This window comes from Calonectris borealis, chromosome 3 (assembly GCF_964195595.1).
Source record: "Calonectris borealis chromosome 3, bCalBor7.hap1.2, whole genome shotgun sequence".
In the NCBI taxonomy this organism is placed as follows: Eukaryota; Metazoa; Chordata; class Aves; order Procellariiformes; family Procellariidae; genus Calonectris; species Calonectris borealis.
The window spans coordinates 388,127-401,061 of NC_134314.1; the positions used below are offsets into that span (position 1 = coordinate 388,127).

At 64.0% G+C, this 12,935-nt stretch overlaps 1 protein-coding gene and 2 non-coding genes across 4 annotated transcripts; 2 read left to right on the top strand and 1 right to left on the bottom strand.

Moving 5' to 3' along the window:
• The first annotated feature begins 450 nt into the window (after nucleotides 1-450).
• EIF2B4 (eukaryotic translation initiation factor 2B subunit delta) lies at nucleotides 451-7,641 on the top strand. Of its 2 annotated transcripts, none has more exons than XM_075144682.1 (13): nucleotides 451-491; nucleotides 794-837; nucleotides 928-1,066; nucleotides 1,569-1,778; nucleotides 1,996-2,078; nucleotides 2,306-2,397; nucleotides 2,802-2,916; nucleotides 3,256-3,332; nucleotides 3,550-3,652; nucleotides 4,698-4,825; nucleotides 6,729-6,909; nucleotides 7,009-7,189; nucleotides 7,399-7,641. In XM_075144682.1, exons 6-13 carry the CDS (start codon nucleotides 2,393-2,395, stop codon nucleotides 7,596-7,598), a joined length of 990 nt encoding a protein of 329 aa, XP_075000783.1. In that variant the 5' UTR covers nucleotides 451-491; nucleotides 794-837; nucleotides 928-1,066; nucleotides 1,569-1,778; nucleotides 1,996-2,078; nucleotides 2,306-2,392; the 3' UTR covers nucleotides 7,599-7,641. The 2 variants fall into 2 exon arrangements, with proteins under 2 accessions (XP_075000783.1, XP_075000782.1); XM_075144681.1 differs by lacking the exon at nucleotides 451-491 and adding an exon at nucleotides 522-587.
• A 1,365-nt stretch (nucleotides 7,642-9,006) lies between these two features.
• LOC142081517 (U1 spliceosomal RNA) lies at nucleotides 9,007-9,170 on the top strand. Its single transcript, XR_012673379.1, has one exon. It is a non-coding gene; the product is annotated as a U1 spliceosomal RNA (small nuclear RNA).
• Nucleotides 9,171-11,306: 2,136 nt separating this feature from the next.
• Nucleotides 11,307-11,470, bottom strand: LOC142081521 (U1 spliceosomal RNA). Its single transcript, XR_012673383.1, has one exon. It is a non-coding gene; the product is annotated as a U1 spliceosomal RNA (small nuclear RNA).
• Between the last annotated feature and the right edge of the window lie 1,465 nt (nucleotides 11,471-12,935).

The window sequence follows — 12,935 nt, forward strand, 5'->3', positions numbered from 1 at the left end:
GGGGCCCCCGCGATGGCGCGGCCGGCGGAACCGCCCGCCGGGGCCGGTCCGGTCGCCCGCCCCGCCCCGCCCCGCCCCACTCCGCCCCGACCCGCTCCGCTCCAGCGCCGGCAGGCCCGGCGCTGGGGCGAGCCGGCGAGGAGCCGCACCGTCCCCGGCGGCGGGGCCTGGCCGTCCCGGTGACCGCCCCCGGGGCAGACCCGTGCCCAGTGCGGGCCCCCGCCGGGGCGCCCGGCAGGGTCCCAGCGACACCCAGCCGTGCCGCAGCCCTGCCCCGCCGCGGCCGGTGCTGAGCGCGGGCCCGGAGCGGGACGGAGCCCGGGGGAGCAGGGCCCAGGGCGCTGGGCCGCCCGCCGGCGGGCGGGGAGGGCCCGGGGCTCCGCGGGAGCGGGCGTCGCGGGGAGGGACACCGCGGGAAGGGGAACGGCCCCCACCCCGCCACGGAGTGGCGTCACTGCGCGTCATGTAGAGCGCCGCTGACGTCACGACAGGTCACACAGAGCCTGCGGGCAGCACCGCCCTCCGGCCGGCAGGGGGCGCTGTGGGCGGCCGGGCAGGCGCCATGGCGGAGCGGGCCGCGCCGGGCGGTGAGTGCGGGGCCGCGCCGGGACGGGACGGGACGGGCCCCCGGTGGGCGGCGGGACCCGCCCCGCGGCACCGCTGGGGTCCCGCTCCCGCCCAGCTGCTCGACACCCACCCGGCCTCCCCCCTCCGGCCTCTCCCCGGACACCGCAGCCGGCGCCGGCCGCGCCCGGCCCCGCTCCCGTCCCCTCTCACGCTTCCCTCTTTCCAGGTGCGGGCCCCGAAGGAGCCGCGCCGGTGCCGGCGGGACCGCAGGTGAGCAGGGCCGGGGACCGGCGGGGGGCCGGGGGCCGGGCCGGGGGCTGGCATGGGGGACGGGGGCTGCCTGACGGTCTGTGCCCGCAGGCCCCGGAGCTCTCCCGGGAGGAGAAGCTGCAGCTGCGGAAGGAGAAGAAGCAGCAGAAGAAGAAGAAGAGGAGCGAGAAGGAGCCGGCGGCCGAGCCTCCGGAGCTGGGGACGCCCTCCGACCCAGGGCAGCCCCGGGGTGAGGACCTCCTTTCCCCCGAGGCAGCCCCCGAGCCTGGAGAGCCCCGCGGCAGACCTCCCCAGCACCTCGAACAGGGACGGCCCCGTGGCGAGGCCCCGGTGGTCTCCCGGGCTGGGAACGCCCCTCGGGCTGGAGCAGCCCTGAGTCAGGAGCATCCTCTGATTAGGAGAGGCCGCGATGGGACCTCTGGGGTGTCCCACCTCTCTACATCTGAGTCCTGGAACCTCGAGTGCCTGCATCTTGCAGGGACTGAGACCTAGAGAGGCCAGTCCCCTCCCCACATGAATACAGCGCTGGCCTGGTGGTCCCCATGTTGGCTGCGTGCGGGTGGCAAGGTGCTGGAGAATGTGGACCTTAGTCCCACTTGCCCCTCCAAGGGCAGACCCTTGCACAGAGGAGCATCTCCCTCCCATGGGCTGCCCCACATACTGGGCTACATCTCCTGGTGACGGAGGCACCAGGGAATCTGGGCACAGATTTCCCCTTCCATCTCTTGCAGTGGCTGCTCACCCCACGTCCCTCCCAGCCTTGGCCGATGGCCCCAACGATGGTGAGAAGCCCACAGGGGGCAAGAGCAAAGCTGAGCTGCGAGCAGAGCGGCGGGCCAAGCAGGAGGCTGAGCGGGCCCAGAAGCAGGCCAAGAAAGCAGAGCTGAGCCAGGCAGCCACAGCAGCCAAGCCCAGGCTGACCCCCACTGAGCCTCAATCCGGTAAAGCTGTCATCACCAGAGGGTGCAGAGGGTGGGTGAGTGAGCAGGGAGGGAGGGGGCTGGGGTGGGCGCCTGCAGGAGCTGCCCATCCGATCCTTCCATGGTGCCCTGGGCGCTGCCCTGCTGTGCGTTTCCTGAGTCTTGAGGCAATATGTCTGGGCTGGGGGGTGCATCAGGCCGGTACCACCTCACACTGCCCTTCCCGCTATCCTCACAGTGGTAAAGCGGCTGCCGGAGCACGTGCAGGTGGATGACCCTGCTGCCCAGAGAAAACTGGCCAAGAAGCTGGAGCGGCAGCAGGTAGGAGGAGGGCTGGGTAACGGGCTGCAATGTACAGCATTGCAATGTACATGCAATGTACAGCCGTGCTGTGGTGTGTGCGGTGGGGTCAGGCTGCATGCATGGTGGGACTAGAGCCTGCTCTCTGGTGTGCCACGAGTGGGTGCTGGGTGTGACTGGTGGTGCTGGAGTGAGCAGGGCTGTATGGCGGCCTTGGGTAAGCCATCATCAACACTGACTGGCTACAGGTACCTCTGAGGCAGGACTATGGCACCAAGGTCAACCTGTTCTCCCACTTGCACCAGTACAGCCGGAAGAAGCCACTGACACAGCAGATGAGGTATGTGGCCTCCCCAGCCCAGGCCCCTGGCAATCATTTGGCTCTGCTTTGGCTGGCCTGGCTGCAAAATGGCCCTAGTGAAGGGGTGTCCTGGTCCTGCGTGTGGGATAGGCTTGATGGGGTGGAGGGGGACCCCTTTGCTTGCTTTAAGGAGCGGCGACAGGGGCAGCTGGATGTCCTGCCTGTGGGGTGAGGAGAGCTGCCCTCGGGCAGTGCAGGGCCACAGGAGAAGGGGCTATGGGGTTAGCCTGACTCCTTAGGTCACAGAGCAAGTAGGAGCCGTACTGGCAGCTCTCTTCTTGGGCCATCCCTCAAGTTGTTTGGCTGGGAGCCTGGCAATGGGTTGGTTGTTCCTGGGCTGTAGAGGGCCAGTGCTGACAGCTTTCTCACGTTTGTCCCTGCAGCATCCCCTCCACGGTGATTCACCCAGCTGTGGTGCGCCTTGGCCTCCAGTACTCCCAGGGCATCATCAATGGCTCCAATGCCCGTTGCATCGCCCTGCTGGAAGTCTTCAAACAGGTATGTGAGCAGCTACCCATGCCCACCAGGCAGCTACCCCTGCCCACCAGGTGCAGGTATCCCTTCCTCTTCCTGACTACTGGGGCTGTATCTGTGCTCAGTCATCTTCAGCCTCTTCCTTCTGACCATGTCCAGGGCTGAGCCCTGCTGGTAGCCTGTTCTGACGCTGCAGATTTGAGTTCCTGGAGCACCCCTTTGCCCTCCCTGTGAAAGCGTGTCAAGCTGTGTGGTACACGCTTGTGCCTGGTCTGCAGCCTCCTGAGCGAGGGTGGTCACTTGCAGTGCCTGGGCAGAAGGGGCAGGTGCCCTGAACTCATGCTGTCTTCCTTCTTGTCTCAGCTGATCCGGGATTACTCAACTCCCCCCAACGAGGAGCTGTCACGGGACCTGGTGGCCAAACTGAAGCCACACATCAGGTGAGGGCTCCCGGTACCAGAGCAGAGGGACTGAAGCTCCATTGATTGTGGTCCGTCGGTTGCCTCTCCGGGTTGGTGTCCACCCAACCTTGGGCTGACTTTCCTGGGGCTCTGGGTTCTGCCTCCCTGCCCACCATCCCTAGCTCAGCTGCATCCTCCCTCTTCCTGTCCGTGCCCTCCAGGCTGGTCTGGAGCTAAGCCCATTTCCTCTCTGCAGCTTCCTGAACCAGTGCCGGCCCCTCTCAGCCAGCATGGGCAATGCCATTAAGTTCCTCAAGAAGGAGATTTCATGCTTACCCGACACCCTGAGAGAGGAGGAGGTGAGTGGCCTCACACCAGCAGCAGGCTCCAGCCCTCTGGCTGCAGGCACCAGGGTGGAGGGGCAGCCCTGGCACAGGCTAAGCACGGAGAGGTGGTGGGATGCAGACTGGGAGCAGTGCTGCAGCGAAGCTACAAGACTTGGCCATCAGCATTGCCAGCCACGACCTGGGCAGGGACTGTGGCCAGACCTGCTCCCCCTCTGCCAGCAGGCACAGCCCAGCAGCACGCAAAGGGACTGGGGTGCGCCGCAGCAGATGCTGGGCTGTCAGTGTCACTGGGCTGGTAGGACTGGAGCACGTCAGGAGCAGGGATGTAAAATGGGAGAAGCTGCAGCAGGCGCACATGGTGTCAGTGAACGCAGCACTGCAGCACAGGCCTGGCCAGCACCCAGCATTGCACCTGCATCGAGAAGTGACTCTTTAGTGGCTGGTCCAGCTAGTGCTGTGCACTGCAGGAAGGCCACAGCAGCTGGGCACCATGAGCTGACCTGGCCCACCAGGACTGCCTGTGAGAGCATTGTTTGACAGCATCAGTAAAGTCACAGATGAAGAAGAATGTATTTTTTTCAGTGCTCAGCTACGTTCTGTGCAAAAAGCTCCCCAGGAGCCCGTTGGCTGTGGAGCAAGGGGCAGGGTGGTGGTATACATCAGGAGGACCCCTGAGGCTGCATGGCTAGTGGGCTGAGAGGAGTCAGGCTGGAAAGTCTGAGCAGTAAAATCTCCATGGGATGACCAGAGCGACTGACCCCGGAGATGTGGGGGAGATAATGGACAGAGCTGGGGAGGGCCTGATGGCAACTCGAGTGCATGGTGAGGCACCATGGTCTGCTGGGAGACTTGTGCTGGGACAGGAGTGGCCTTGTGTGTCCTGCAGAGCCCCTGTCCCAGGGGAAGGTGCCATTCAGCAAACAGACTGGTTGGGAGTAGGGCAGGGCGCTCCGCTTGCAGGCAGAGCTGAGCCTGCAGTCCTGTCGGGCTGCAAGGGACAACAGAGTGTCTGCGGTGTGGCAAGGCCGTGCTGTACGTGATGGCAATGTCTCCCCAGGCGAAGGAGAAGCTGCAGGACACTATCGACAAATATCTGCGGGAGAAGATTCTTTTGGCAGCTGAAGCCATTTCAAGGTCTGCCTTTGAGAAGATAAATGACAACGATGTAATCCTGGTGTATGGATGGTAAGAGGAGAGCCAGGGCAGCCAGGCCAGCGGGTGGAAAAAGGAAACGGAGCAGTTGAGAGAACACGGGAAGCTCTTGCAAAAGCAGTTTTTCAAGGGTGGGAAGGACAGTGTTGCCCAAGAGAGAGGGAGGGGTTGTGGCTCTGGGTCCAGCAACTAGAAATAAAACCAGCAGGGAGGGGGCAGTCAAGGGGTGCCAGCCAGAACTTGGCTGGGATGGGGGGCTGGTAAATAAAGGCACAAAGGAGAAGTTTATGACCAGCGGGGCAGGAAAGAACAGTGGATATATGAGCATGTCAGGACAGAGCAGAGCGTGGCCCTGGGATCAGCACTTCTAACTGGACGTGGATGTATTGTTAGTGCTTTAGAAAAAGCAGAGAGCTCATTAGGACTCTTGTCCCATCCTGGGAGATGGGCAGGCTGATGAGCTCGCATCACGAGGTGGTGACAGAGCACTTTCTGCCGGGCAGCTGCAAGGGGAATGCTAAGCCGTGTCTGCGGAGCACAGTGGATGGTGTTGGCCGGCCTGGCTGCAAGCAGGTGTCCCTGGAGGGCCTCGGTGCAGATGGCTGTGTCCTGCTGATGTTGTTTCTGATTTCTCCGCACGTGGGGACAGGCTAGGTGCTGGAAGCACTGGAGCCCTTAGGCTCATTAGAGGGACGAACAGGAGGCTCTGATCAAGTAGCCTTATACCAGCCTATACTGATTAATGTAGTTGTGTTAGCGCCTCAGACGCAGTTTGTGATTGCCTGAGTTTGCACTGCCTGCCATTTCGACTAACCCAGACTCCCAGACCCGCTGGCCTGTTACAGCAGTGGGCAATGCCTTGACTGGAACAAGAAGTGCCTGGCAGAGGCCTAAAACCATTGCCTTCAGCAAAGCCTGTACCGAAGGCTTGTCCGTGAGACTTTGCTGTTCCTGTTCGGGGCTCAGCGCTGTCCTCTGTTTGCATGTGTCCAGAGTTAAGTGTTTCAAGAAACCCAGATTCACTGCTTCTTCAATACAGGGCACTTACAGAGCAGCCATGGCTGTTTACTGGCATTTTAAACAAACCGCAGCAAAGTCAAACGTCAGGAAGCAAAAATAGGGAAGCTTGTTCTTCCTTTGAGGGACTGTGTCCCAGAAAATAGAGGTGGGAAAAGGAGCCAGAGACCGCTGTGGCAAAAGGGTCCAGATGTGATGTGCCTCCCGGGGGATTGGCGGAGGAAGGAGCAGGGGCAGGAGGCCAGTGTGGGCCTGGAGCGTTATGAGAGGGAAACTTGGAGAGGGTTTGGAGGGGTGGTTTGGAGGGTTTCCCTCGCTGTGGTGGCGGACAGGTGGAGGTCAGTGCTGCTTCCAGGGGGGGCTGAGACATCACTTGTCCCAGGGGGTGATTCCCTGTGCAAAGACAGGGAGAGGGGGCCCTGGCAGGGAGCGTAGCAGGAGGGTGTCTGGAAGAGGCAGGAAGCGGGTAATGGTGAGGGTGGACGTCAGCTCTGCCCGGACTTGTCTCCAGGCAGCACTAGCCCATCAGGGTCTCGGTGGGAGGCCAACTCCCACCCTGGGTAGGAGAGACATTGCTCTGTTTGGGCTGGATGTGCCCAGGGACCTGCTGTGGCAGCTGGCGCCTGGCAGTGCCTGCTCTGCAGCAGCTGCTGGCAGCCAGCCCCTGCCGTCAGGCGCCTGTCAGGGCCGTCCCCTGGGCGAGACCCCAGGCTAACGCTCAGGAAACCTCCTGCCGGGCCGGCACCTGATGAGTCCTGCACAGGAGCCAGCACCAAGGAAAGTCTCCTGGCACTGGGCTGCGTTTCTGGGCAATGCTGTTAGCGTGCAGCATCAGCGCGGGCTGGCTGGGGCAGCCGCATGGGCCGGGTGAGAGCCTGGCCTGGTGGGATGGGGCAGCCTCCTAACCGGTGTCCGTCAGCTCTTCCCTCGTGAACCGCACGCTGTGCGATGCCCACGTGAAGAAGGGCCGGGCCTTCCGTGTGATCGTAGTGGACAGCCGGCCGCGGCTGGAAGGCCGGGAGACGCTGCGCCGGCTGGTGCGTAAGGGCATTCACTGCACCTATGTGATGATCAACGCCATTTCTTACGTGCTGCCTGAGGTGAGGAGCAGAGCGGGGCTGTGCCGAGCGTGGTGGAGGGCGTGGGGGAAGCTGCAGCATGATAAAAGGTGCTGACAGATCCCTGCGCTTCCCTCACAGGTGTCCAAAGTGCTGCTGGGAGCCCATGCGCTCCTGGCCAACGGCTCTGTCATGTCCCGGGTGGGGACGTCCCAGATAGCGCTGGTCTCCAAGGCCTACAACGTGCCTGTCCTGGTGTGCTGCGAGACCTACAAGTTCTGCGAGCGCGTGCAGACGGACTCTTTCGTCTCCAACGAGCTGGGTAAGGCTTCTGTCCCCTTCTTCCTACCTGGGACCTGCTCCCTCTTCCCGCTGCTGGCCAGGACGGACTGATCTGCCTTGCCATTCCCCTTCCTGGCTGAGGGGCCACCACTCACAGGAAGGGTCGCCGTTGGGCCTGGCAGGCAGCAGGGCAGCATGGAGAGGTGCTGTCCCTCCCCCTCATCCCGCCAGCTGCTCATCTCTCTGCAGATGACCCTGATGACCTGATCGTGCTCCGGAAGGGCCAGGCCCAGCTGGGTGGCTGGGCAGAGAACAAGTCCTTGCGCCTCCTCAACCTGGTCTATGACGTGACGCCGCCTGACCTGGTGGATCTGGTCATCACAGACTTGGGCATGATCCCCTGCACCTCGGTGCCTGTCATCCTGCGAGTCAAGAACGTGGATCAGTAGTCGGAGCAGCTGCACGGACACTAATAAACCAGGCCCTACGATACACCTTGTCTGCCTTCTGTGGTGTGGCAGGAGCCCCGGTGCCCCGTGTCGCCACAGGCTCAGCTCTGCGCTTTCCTTGGCCATGCTGGCACTTCTGCCCAGCTGTGCCCAGCCCCTCTCCTCCCACTCCAGGCTGCAGCAGGGAAGGACCTTCCCTGTCCCTGGGCCTCTCCTCTGTGACCTGTAGGAAATGGTGACACTATGGTGACAGCCCCTGGCTCACGCCTCCTCTGGCTGTCGTTCTGGCAGCCAGTCGAGCTAGGCTTATGCGGGAGAGCCCAGCACCTCTGACCCTGCAGCACTCTGGGGGTGCCAGGGCTGCTCCCAGCACGAGCTGCTCCTGCAAGAGGGGCCTGGTGCAGGGTGCAGCCTGACCAGAGGCTGGGGGCTCTGGCACAGGGAAGGGGGGTGTCCTCCCTTGTTCTGCAACGTTCCCATCCCTTTCTGCTACAGTAAAATCGGTGCTCAACCCAGGTCCTGGCAGGGATTGCCGTGGGCTGTCTGTGCTCCCCGCTGGAGCCTGCCACCACCAGTGCCCCCCATGTTCATAGCTCCAGGGGGGAGCCGGGAAGAGATGGCAGGGTGCCCGCTATTCTGGCCTCTGCCCAAAAAGGGTTTTTTTATACACCAGTCTCACCTGTCATTGCTGTCGTGTGCAGAGCCGAGCAGGGGTGAGTGCTCTGGCCCTGGCCCGGAGCAGGGTTCGAGGGCTGGCGCTGAGCCACGGATGGAGGCAGAGCGGGTCCCTCTGTCTCTCCTACGACCAGCTGTGCTGCCGGCTGCTGCCCCGCGGGTGCGCTAGGAGACACGGGCGGGGCCGGGGGAGCAGGCTCCCACCCTGCCGTGCGCTCCCGGCGCCAGCCCCGTGTCGCCCGGGGCAGGGGGAGCCCCGAGCCAAGGCCTTCCCGCGGCGGGACAGGGCCGGGGGCAGGCGGTGCCCCGCATGTGGGGCTCTCGGCCCCGGCCGGGGTGGTGTGGCCCATGGGGAACGGAGGCCCCTGCTGCTGCACAGCCAGGGCACCGGGGACACCCCGGCACAGCGGGACCCGCTGCGGGGCGGAAGGTGCCTGGCCATGCAGGTCGCGCCGCCGGCGGCGGAGCCGCTGCGCGCCGACAGGGGCGGGGCCTTGATGGGGCGGGCGGGGCCATGCAGATCGAGCACCGCGAGGAGTCTGCCGGGAGACCCACGCGCAACGACGACGCCGGCCGCGGGCGGGCGCGGGCGCTGCGCGGGCGCTGCGTGGCGGCAGAAAGCGGGGCTTGGGAGTTGCCGTGGTCGCGGGTCGCGCGTGGTCGCGGAGGGCGTGTGTCCGTGCGTTGTGGGTGGGTGCGCGGGTGTGTGGTGTTGCGGGCGCGGGGGTGGGGCATACTTACCTGGCAGGGGAGACACCATGATCAGGCAGGTGGTTTTCCCAGGGCGAGGCTCATCCCCTGCACTCCGGGTGTGCTGACCCCTGCGATTTCCCCAAATGCGGGAAACTCGACTGCATAATTTGTGGTAGTGGGGGACTGCGTTCGCGCTCTCCCCTGGCACGGCGGTCACAAGGACAGAGAGCGCAGGGAGCGGGGCATGCGCGGCAGTCAGTGAGGCTGCCGGCGGTCGCTGCCCTAGCGCGAGCCGGGGCACGCCCGCGGCCGGACGGGACGAGCCCCTCCCCACGCAGGAACAGCTTTCCCAGGCCGGGCGACACCTCGCGTGGGGCCTCGGGGAAGGCGCACCCCGCGGTGCGCTGCAGCCCTGCCCGAAGCGTTAGCGGCAGGATCGCAGCAGCGCTCGCGCAACCAGCAAGCCGCCGCAGCGGGCCCCGGTGGTCCAAGCTGTGGCTTTGGCTGGCGTTTCCTCGGGTTCACCTGCTTCTGTCGGCTGCGGTCGGCTTTGTCAAGGGTGTCAGCGCCCACCACCGCTTCACCCCTCCGATCGCAGCAGCAGCACCTGCTCAGGCACTGCCTGCGGCCTCGGCCGCAGGCTGAGCAGAACGGGAACCAACGCGGCCAACGCTGTGGATGGTAGGGGAGATACCGAGCGCCCAGCGCTCAACAGGAATGGGTTGCGCATGTCCTTCAGGGAAAGGAACATTGTGAGGGACATTGGAAGAGTAGGATGTTAAAGCTCAGGTGTAACGGGGGCAATGCCCGAGGAGTTTGTGACCATCAGGAAGGGCAGGGAAGGCAGCGAGTGAAGTACACTCCCATTCCCGACACGAGGCTTGGGCACCTTGCAACCCTTGCTACCGAAATGGAGACTGCCTGCTCGGGAGTGCCCAGGGCCAGGCAGGCTTTCCGTGCTTCAAGGCACTTTGGGTCAGAAACCTTTTGCACAACCTGCAGGGATTTTTTCATTCTCTGGACAGGGCGGGGCTCGCTCGTGCAGCTTCAGGGAGACGGGAGACAACAGAGCGGGTGCAGCAGAAACTTCCTTCTGTAGCAGCGGGGCCCACATGGGCTGGGGGCTGCGCCCGAAAGACCGGCGCCTTCTGGCATGAGATGGGCTCCGAGGGGACCAGCACCCTTCCTGGCTGAGCGGGCGTGACTGGGCCTCAGCGGGACAACGTCCCCACAGGTCTTCCTGTGCCACGGGGTCTACGTCAAAAGCATGGCTGATGACCAACCTAGCTGTGCTCATCCCAAATCTGCGGGATTGGCCAGGGGTCCTTGGTCGTCTTGGGGCATCCTCTTTGAACATATGCTACCAATGCCCAGAAGATAGCGTCCACATCTCCTGCTGGAATTGGTCATCAGATCCCTGAAGTGAGGCTCTGGGCTCCCGAGTCTGAAACTCGGATGAAATCTGCCCTGTCATAACATAACATATCTGCAAGCCAAGGTAAATAATCCACAGTAACAGAGCTGTGATAGTGCTTGTTTAGTTTGAGTAGGTCTATGCTGGTGAAAGAGTACGTAGAGATGCCTTTCACCCCTCCGTTAGCATCATACTCCATTTTAACAACTGGTTGGATTTGTAAGTCCAGTCAGACTTCAGGAAGGGAGGAATTGGACGCACCATTGTCCAAATCTGAATCGGACAAAGTATTTCTGCTGTTTTCATCCCAGTCTGCCGGGTCAATATATGGAGCTTCATGTAAAGCCAGAGTCTTGTCTTCCATCACAGCCTGAGTGTGCAGTGGGACTTGAGCGAATTCTTTTTGTAGGGAGACAACCTGGGCGTCGGCTGCATTCAAACGCTGCCCGGTAGCCGTAACAGTGAGCTGAGAGAAGCAAAGCAGGGCAACTGTCCCTTCGTGGTTTTGCTTTTCTGACGTTCTCGCGTCGAAGGAGCCAGGAAAGGGACCAGGCAGATCCCTCCATCGGGGACAGACGTGCACAGCCGGGCAGAGCCCCGAACAACCCGCCGAGGCCCCACGCAGGCCAGTCCGGTCCCCACGCCGTGTAGCGCGTCCCGCTTCTGCCTGCACCGGTGGGGTCTCCAGGCGGCCCCGCCGAGCGACAGCTTCGGGGTGCGGTGACAGGGAGGGGAGCAACAGCCTCGACGACAGCTGCCACGACCCCGCACCGCGGGGCAGTGACACACAGGGACCAGCGACGCCATTACCCGTGTCGCGACGGCAGCGCGCGCCGCCTCGGGCCACAACCACCTGCCGCTCGCGGCAGCTCACGCTCACGCCCCCGACCCGCTCCCTGCGCTCTCTGTCCTTGTGACCGCCGTGCCAGGGGAGAGCGCGAACGCAGTCCCCCACTACCACAAATTATGCAGTCGAGTTTCCCGCATTTGGGGAAATCGCAGGGGTCAGCACACCCGGAGTGCAGGGGATGAGCCTCGCCCTGGGAAAACCACCTGCCTGATCATGGTGTCTCCCCTGCCAGGTAAGTATGCCCCACCCCCGCGCCCGCAACACCACACACCCGCGCACCCACCCACAACGCACGGACACACGCCCTCCGCGACCACGCGCGACCCGCGACCACGGCAACTCCCAAGCCCCGCTTTCTGCCGCCACGCAGCGCCCGCGCAGCGCCCGCGCCCGCCCGCGGCCGGCGTCGTCGTGGCCCGTGGGTCTCCCGGCAGACTCCTCGCGGTGCTCGATCTGCATGGCCCCGCCCGCCCCATCAAGGCCCCGCCCCTGTCGGCGCGGGGCGGGGGCGGGGGCTCGGCTCAACTCCAGCACCGGGACCGGTAAATGGCGGGCAGCGCATTGACCGACATCCCCTGCCCGGAACGGCTTCGCTCCCGCTGCGCTGCTGCCGGTGCCGCTCCCCTGCGCCCGCCCGCGGCAGCCGGCACGGGCCGGGAGCCGCTCCGCTCCGTGGCCCCGGGGCTCCGCGGGCCCCGGGGCTCGTCTCACCGCGGCCGGAGGCTGGAACGGCGCCACCGCAGCACCCACCCCTCTCCCGCGGCCGCGGCCTCGGCGGCAGCTGTGACGAGCAGGCCTGGCGGTGCCGGCGCTGGCTCTGCTGACCACGGGGCCTGGTGAGAAGGGCCCGGGAGCCGGCGGGAAGGTGCCCTCCCGGCCCCTCTGCGCGCAGAGCGGGACTCGGGGAGACGGGGGCGGCTGTCCTGGCCACAGGGACCGCGAAACGGTCGGGTTTACGATTTTCGGTGTCATGAGGAAAAAGGGCAGCAGGCGGCTCCCCGGGGTTTCAGGAGAGCAAACCTCAAGCTGCTCGGGGACCCCCTGAGCTGTGTCCCCGGGAACCCGCCTGCGAGGGCTCGGGGGGCCGTGGGAGCGGGCCAGTTTTTAGGAGCCACCTTTACAAGCCCAGGAGCCGGCAATCCCAGGGTCTCCCAAGTCAAGCACGCGGGGCAGGAGACCAGCTGGGCTGACCAGGGACCTCCTCGGGGAGCTCGGGAGGAAGAAGACACGGCACCATTTCTGGAGGCGAGGTCAGGCTTCGCAGGAGGATCACGGAGCCGTGGATCGCACGTGTAGGGAGAAAACACGACAGGCCAAAGCTCAGCTGGAGTTGACACTGGCCAGTGCTGTGTCAGACAAGAGAGGCTCTCTAATACGTTAATAGCAAAAAGGAGGTCTAAGGAAAACGTTGGACCGACGCTTGTTGAAGATGGACACCTAGCAAACGGGGGTGAAGAAAAGGCAGAGGCATTCGATGCGGTTCTTGCCTCAGTCTTTAATAATACTGATAGACCTTGGGTGCCCGCTCCCCTGAGTTGGGGGACCACGGCTGCGGGAACAGTGACTTTCCTTTTGTGGACACTGACATTGTCAGGGACCAGCTGTATCAGCTGCATGGTCACAAGTCCATGGGGCCTGAGGGGATTCACCCCAGAGTACTGAAGGAGCTGGCGGATGTTACGGCAGGACCCCTCTCCATCATCTA